Source organism: Uloborus diversus, chromosome 10, assembly GCF_026930045.1.
Source record: "Uloborus diversus isolate 005 chromosome 10, Udiv.v.3.1, whole genome shotgun sequence".
NCBI lineage: Eukaryota > Metazoa > Arthropoda > Arachnida > Araneae > Uloboridae > Uloborus > Uloborus diversus.
Window position 1 is genome coordinate 131,621,592 of NC_072740.1, and position 7,994 is coordinate 131,629,585.

The 7,994-nt window shown below is 34.3% G+C and overlaps 1 protein-coding gene across 1 annotated transcript; it reads right to left on the reverse strand.

The window, feature by feature from the left end:
- Positions 1 to 404: 404 nt before the first annotated feature.
- On the reverse strand, positions 405 to 7,695 carry LOC129231856 (uncharacterized protein DDB_G0283697-like). The gene is made up of 2 exons (XM_054866237.1): positions 7,539 to 7,695; positions 405 to 2,556 (listed from the first exon to the last, which is right to left on the reverse strand). Exons 1-2 carry the CDS (start codon positions 7,597 to 7,599, stop codon positions 482 to 484), a joined length of 2,136 nt encoding a protein of 711 aa, XP_054722212.1. The 5' UTR covers positions 7,600 to 7,695; the 3' UTR covers positions 405 to 481.
- Positions 7,696 to 7,994: the final 299 nt, after the last annotated feature.

Sequence of the window (7,994 nt, forward strand, 5' to 3'; positions counted from 1 at the left end):
CAAATGATTCGGTTATTTTGTTACCTAAAAGTGTACTCAGCAATCATTATTCAAGAAAAAGAAAGTGCCACAGTAAATGTATACCTTTTTTGTATCAAGTAATTGTGACTGTTTAGTGCTTGAACTGTGCGAAATGTACATGTATTTTTTCAGCTGAGCAAAACTACTGTGTTTTTGCGAAAACGAAATATAACATCATTTGTTAGAGTATTCTTAAAGTTTGATAAAAATTAAGCATATAGAAACATAAATTTATATCAGAGCAGTTCCCATGCTCGCAAAATACATGCATCGTTTAAAACAGATACTCCTGATTTCCTGAAAACACTAAGCGCAAAGAAAGCAAATGAGAAATGGAGTCTACTAAGTAAATATGAAGAATAGTTTGTAATTAACAATAATACTTTTTTTCTATAAAAGTGATTTATTTGTATCATAATATAAAAAAATGAGTATGTTGTATGACTATGATCATGGAGCGCTAAGCTGCCTGTGGGAAGAACATTCCGCCGGTATTTGCAGGTGCTGCTCCTACTCCTGCATTGTTTGCTCCTCCTGCATTTGCGTTTCCGAAACCTGCTGCGAATCCTGTTCCGAAACCTGTGCCAAACCCTCCTTCGAAGTTACTAGCTGCTCCAGCATCTGCAACACTGCCTGCGCTTGCTCCTGCGTTGTTGGCTACATTTGCTCCTGCGGTATTAGCTGCATTTGCTCCTGCGTTGTTGGCTGCATTTGCTCCTGCGTTGTTGGCTGCATTCGCTCCTACGTTGTTGGCTGCATTCGCTCCTGCGTTGCTGGCTGCATTTGCTCCTGCGTTGCTGGCTGCATTTGCTCCTGCGTTGTTGGCTGCATTTGCTCCTGCGTTGCTGGCTGCATTTGCTCCTGCGTTGTTGGCTGCATTTGCTCCTGCGTTGTTGGCTGCATTTGCCCCCTCGTTATTGGCTGTATTTGCACCTGCGTTATTAGCGGCATTTTGTCCTGTATTGTTGGCTACATTTGTATTTGTTCCTGCGTTATTGGCAGCATTTGCGTCTGTACCGGCATTGTTTAACGTATTTGTTCCTGCGTTGTTGCCTGCATTTGCGTTTGCTCTTGTGTTGCTAGTTGCATTTGCGTTTGCTCCTGTGTTGCTAGGATTAATCCCTGCGTTGCTGGATGCATTTGAGTTTGTTCCTGCTTCACTAGCTGAATTTCCTCTTGTTTGACTCGCTGCATTTGCTCTTGCTTCACTGGATGCAGTTGCTTCGGTTTGTTTGGATTGATTTTTTGCATCATCTTCTGCCTCTTTTCTCCAATTGCGACGCCTTTCAAAAGATTTCATCTCGTCCATGTCATCGAATCCACCTTTGTACCTTTCTCTGTAGTCCCTGCCAAATCGTCCTTCATATTCATCTCTAAAACCAGCTCTATACCACCTATCGAATGAATCACTAAATCCACTTCGGTTTTCCGCATTTCTTCTGCGACCACCTTCGTTACGCTCATAATCTTGCTCCCTTCCGTACCAGCTTCCATAACTTCTCCTGCGTCCAGATTCGGGTCCATAATAGTCATTATCGTCTTGTTCTCTTCTGCGTCCACCATCTCGCCTGCTATTGCCATCATCATCTCGAACTCTTCTGCTCCCACCTTCTTGCTTGTCATCGTCATCTCGTCCTCGTCTGCGCCCACTATCGCGCTTGTCATCACCATCATTTTTACGTCCTCGTCTACTTCCGCCATCACGTCTCTTATCGCCATCATCATCTCGTACTCGTCTGCGGCCACCATCCCGCTTTTCCTCGCCATCATAAGCATCATCTCTTCCTCGTCTGCGACCGCCATTACGTCTATCCTCCCCTTCGTCGTCTCGTCCTTGTTTGCGCCCACCATCTCGCTTGTCCTCACTATCATCGTTTCGTCCTCGCCTGCGGCCTCCATCGCGTCTGTCATCGCCATATTCTTCTCTTTCTCGTCTACTTCCACCACCATGTCTGTCCTCGCCTTCGTCGTCTCGTCCTTGTCTGCGCCCACCATCCCGCTTGTCCTCGCTATCGTTACTTCGTCCTCGCCTTCGACCCCCATCACGTCTGTCATCGCCATATTCTTGTTCTCGTCTGCGACCACCATCGCGCTTGTCCTCGCCATCGTCGTTTCGTCCTCGTCTGCTGCCGCCATCCTCATCTCGTCCTCGTTCGCGCCAGCTATCACGCCTGTCATCGTCATCATCTTCTCGTCCTCGTTTGCGTCCACCATCACGCCTGTCATCGTCATCATCGCCTTGTCCTCGTCTGCGTTCATCTTCATACCTTGGTCGAGGACTGTCTTTATATTTATCATCTTGGTCATCGTCATATCGTCTTGTCTCCCAATCTCCGTAACTTCGTTTGGGGCTACGTTCATCGTAATCATCATCATCATCATCGTATTTACCACCGTATTTCTTCATACTTTCTCGTCTCGTCCTTTTCATTTCTTTCTTTCCATGATCATCTTTCCTATCATCTTCATGTGATTTTGACCTCATCGGACCATGTTTCTCTGAAGAATCTTTACTTTTTCCTTCAGAATGATCCCCTGTTAAGATGCAAAAAATTAATTTCGAAAGATAATTCTTAAATATGATCATTTAATAAGATGAATACATCCTTTTTTAAAAAGAAAATGCTAAAATCAATAAAAGAAAAGTGATTCATGCGCTCTCACTTTTGATACGATGTTATTTTAATTTATGGATTTTGCTACAAGGAATTTGTCCTGTTACGATTGAACTTTAAAAAATGAAGTAAGCGTTAAGATGCGTAACAATATATTTTAATTGAATAACTGTAATACAAAACGTTTTATTTAAAAATTTCCGCTTTATGCATTATACGAATTCATTCCATTCATAAAAATCACATACTTACGTCGGTCTTGTTTTGAGGAAGATAAAGAATGTATGCAAGTTTTTCGCACAGTTTCTTAAAAACATTTATTATGCGGGTTAATTTACAAGAAACAATAAATCTGCATTAGTGAAACAAATTTCAGAGACCTATGCGTTCAAACTGGAAAATTTACAAAAATAGGCAAACTGAACATTGCTTTGCTTTAAAGCGATTTTTCTAGTGCAGGTTTTTACTATCAAATGGTAAATTCTTCTGTCTACTCACTGTAAAAAAAATATGTAACCTTACTCCGTAAAAGCGGTGGCAGCTTAGGTGCCTACATAGCAATGGAGTAACTTAACTGATAAAACAGGTGTACGCTCATAACGTTACACCAGTTTTATCAGTTAAGTCACTCCAGTGCTATTGAGGAAGCTAACCGCCGGAGTAAGGTGCAATGTACACAAAGTTGTACACAAAGTGTCGAATGCTGCCACTCTATTTACGGAGAAAGGTTACGCATTTTTTTTACAGTGCTCAAGATCTAAATCTTCGCAACATCATCAAATCCGTTTCAGTAATTGTGTAAGAGATCATTACGCGTTCTAAAAAATCACATAATAAATCTTGTAATTTTTTCACGAAAAGTAAAATATTTTATACTCTGTAGTGCACAATTTTAGTTGGCAGATTTTGCAAGGCGATGAAACCAGCATGTTGATTTCTTGGTTCGAAGCAGATGATGCAAACAATAGTTTGATTCAAGAAGATGAAAATGAAAAAAAAAGAAAAAAAGTTTAATTTTTTAATGCAATTATTTTGCTAAGAAGAGCTCACAAGTTATAAAGTGATTAATATTTAATCATATATAATATAGTTTTAAAGGAACAAGAAATGTTGCTGAACTTGATATTAATTATTTATTGGCGATTGCTCGTTTTTAATTTTTGCATCAAGTAGCCCACCTGTTTAACATAGAAGCACCGCACAAAAGAAACTATCCGGAAAGTCTAGAATGAAAGATACTTTTCAAATTATGTGTTAATAAATATCAGAGCAGAGTAGATAAATCTTAGAAATTATGTAAGGGGTCATTCATCAATTACGTAAGGATGATTTTGGAAATTTTTGACCCCCCCCCCCACCTCCCACGTAAGGATACGTAAGATTTTTCAACCCCCCCCCCATTCTTAAGATTCCATTTCGTGTTTAAAAATAATAAAATAACTAATTTCAGATCACTGGAATCGTTATTTAATTCGCTATTATTAAATTAAACCTTTTTGTGTAAAGAAATATTTACTAAAAAGTTGGAATTTAGACTTAAAAGTGTTTTTGACATTTTTTTTTGTATATGATGCGATACAAAAAAAAAAAAAAAAACATGCCATACAATAGTGCAATTCTTTTATTATATTTTACACTGTTCATTTTTTGTAAAAAAATATATAAAACGGATCATTCTAATACGTTTTTTACCTTCCAGACGCAAATGAATTATGATCCCTGCCAAACCATTTGACCGCGCGATTTCTAATGCAGAATATCAACTTAGAAAATATTAAGTAAGAATGGGCTTGACTCCCCCCAAAGTAAGGGTATGTAGAAACCTTTGGATTACCTCCTCCCCCTTTGGATCCTTACGTAAATAATGAATAGCCTCAAAGAATATTCAAACTCTCTTGTTTTTCGAAGTCAACTACTAGTGCAATATGAAAATACTGCAAAAGCAACAGGGAGGTCAAAAGGACGATTTGTTGAAAAGTTTCGAGTACGCTTTCTATACACCCCAAAAATTTCGCAACAATTCTATTCTTTTGAATTTCAACGATGATCACGCGGCATTTCCCGAAATTCAATAAATATATATGAAAATATCATTTTTATTTCTAAATTGAACTAATTATGAACCCCGATGCTTTTAATACAGTAAGAAAACCTATCATAGTTAAGAGTACTTATTGGGTAAATTGTTAAGGTGTATAACTTGCAAAGTTTTACAAGAAAATAAAACTTTTATTTTCATTTAAATATAGTTTGGTAGAATAAGCTAACATAAGAAAGTGCAGAACAGCGCCAATATAGCAACAATGAAATAAAATTAGAAAATATAAAATGATCTGTAGATTAAAGACAAGGATCTATCACGCAAAAACTGTGCAATTCATGTTTTATAGTTCATAATTGTTTTTTATAAATTTTAATAACTACCGCCAAATAACAAATTTCTTTTTATTCTTCATTGAACTGTGTAAAACCAAATAGTATCTATTGTTGTACGAAAGTAGTTTGTAAAGGGCACAAAAATATTTTTCTTTGAAACAAGAAGGATAATATCAAATGTCCCACATTCAAATCACTGTGAATTAAAATGAAATTTAAGATTGGGCTGAATTACTACAGCAATATAAATTTTGAGTTATATTTTGCCTAAAAATAAAGTTTACAAAACCCTATAATGCAATCTGAAAAAAGGTGTTTTTATTCATGTCCTAACAGTTTCTAATTCTCGCTTTCTCTGCTGTGTTACAAATATTCCGCAAATAAAATAAACATTAGAATTAAAACTGGTTATATTTTTAAGAAGAACAAAGTAGTATAACTTCTGTGTTTAGGGATCTATTTTGAAGTATGCAATCAAGAAACAGAGTGATCCTTAACCCCGCCCCCTTTTTTTTTTTCTTTTTGATAGTGAACTTGAACTATTTTATGTTTAATTTGTTTCACTTGAAGGGGAATGTGGAGCAAGGCGAAATAATAAAGATTGACTGAATTTTTTCAAAATGAACAAACTGGAAATTTGTTTCCAAAATTACAGTACATAAAGAAGGAACATTGTATTTTATAATAAAATTTGCATTGAAAGTGTATTTTTTATATTTTGGCGGTAAATTTTCGCTTTTACAAAAATTGGAAAATTTTCACTTTTTTAAAATGGGGCAAAGTGAAAAATTAAATACTTTTGTAATGAAATACTTTCTATTCGATTATAAATTTTTTTTAATTAAATGAATCGGTAAATAAAAGGTTGAAAGAATAAATGAAAATATACTAAAACAATAAACGATTCATTAATAAAATTAATTAATTTATGAGGAAAAATAAACGAGTGAGATAAAGATATAATAAAGATAATGTATAAAGAAAATAAGTGAATAAAAGAATAAATTTGTGAATTACTAAATTGAGGTACGTTAATAAAGTAATTAATAAAGACTACTTAAGAGATTAAATGATTGAATAATTACACGAAATGAACTATTTCACATTGCCCCATCCGCTTTGCCCCGCATGTACATGTCTACGTGTACAAAATATTTAAAATACAAATAAGCTGAATGCTAACTAAATACACACCGCACCGTATATTAAAATCTCTTAATTAATATTTCAAATGTTAATTACAAGAACTTTATCATTTAATAAATAATACCAAAAATAATTTTCGACTTACAGCAAAATATTACAATTTGAGCATGAATTAAAAAAAAAAATCTTATCATATTGTATGATTTTCAGAGGTAATATTTTCTTGATTGGAATAGAATACATGTGTTACTATGTATTTAAAATAGTAAATATTTCACCATCTCACTTTGCCCCACGCTTCCCTATTAATACTAAAAAATTGCTTGTTTTTTCTTTAAACTGTAGAGTGTATAACAGTTAAAGGAGTATCATTTCATTTTATGCGTGATCTGTAGTTGTAATTTTTTTTATCATAAGATTTTTTTAATACTTATTTCTCCATTGTGCTACACAAAGTGCTTATAATATTTCAATATATACTTCATAAATTAGGTACGTCCAAATCATTGATACTTCAGTATGCACAAATAAATGGATTACCACTAAAAAACAAACTATGATTTGGTGAAATTGCTAAAACTGATAACCAAAATTCAACAGTGTCCGACATGATTTGTACTAGTTTCGTACGGTTAAACCACAAGTATTACAAAATTAAAAAAAAAAAAAAAAAAAAAACACTTTTTTTTAAAAAGAAGTTATTCAAAAGTATAATTTTTTTTTATTGCATTTACCGATGGTCACCAAACAAACCATCTTGACAGTTTATTACAATAAATTATCTGAACATATATTTCTATATAATGGCAATCCTATATATTGCCTCTTCAGCCTGTTTTCTGCCAGTATGCAAGATCTTCCTTATTCTTTTATCAATTTCCATGATTTACAAATCATTTTAAAGCTCATCGTGCCGGTTAATGAAGAAGAATACGGTCTAAAATGGTACCGGTCTAGGGAACTGCGTGAAATGTGATTATTTTCATACATTTCTGGCAAGTTATATACAATGCAAAAGAAATCTATTAAATGCTGGATTTTAAACATTTTGGTAAAATATACTACGGATTCTCCTATTTATAAACGTAGATTATTTTTTAACACTACTGTTATTAGTTTTACTATTTAATCTCGCAGCTTAATTTTAACATCAAGAAGAAATATTTCAACTAAATTTAAAATTAAAATCTGCATAGGAACATACTCATAGTTGAATATGAAAAGTAATATTAATACAACTTTAAATTCAGCAAAGCGCGTAAATTTAATGTAGTTTCTAATGCGCATGAACTAGCGGTATCAAATTTGTAGTAAACGGTTGAACATGGAAAAAAATCACTTTAATAAATGATATGAAATAATTGCGCTTTATAAACTTACCAGCAAGAGTCACCGCCACGCATAAGGTCAAAATGAAAAGCGTTGCTATGAAGGTATTCATCTTCACAGGTGGTCAAAAACAAGTGATAGTTCTAATTTCTAAATGCCTATTTATATGAAACTATTGACCTATATCTGCTCAATTAAGGGCATTCATAAAATTTAAAAAGCTGTTGGGAAAACCTCTGGACAATTACTGAGTTACATTAAACCGGGGTTTAAATTAACGTAATGTTTTAAATTACTTTTCTATGACTATTAATTCGTATAATTCATTTCTTGAAGTGTTATCTCTGTGATTCATTCACTGATGCCCAAAGTTTTATCATCCACTTTTGTTTAAACAAGCTATTATTTAGTTTCGCAGCAGAGTTAATGAGCAAACCTGACTACAACATTTTACGGTATCATAAATTTCAGTCACCCAAGGTAAGTAAATTAGCTTTTATTCAATTC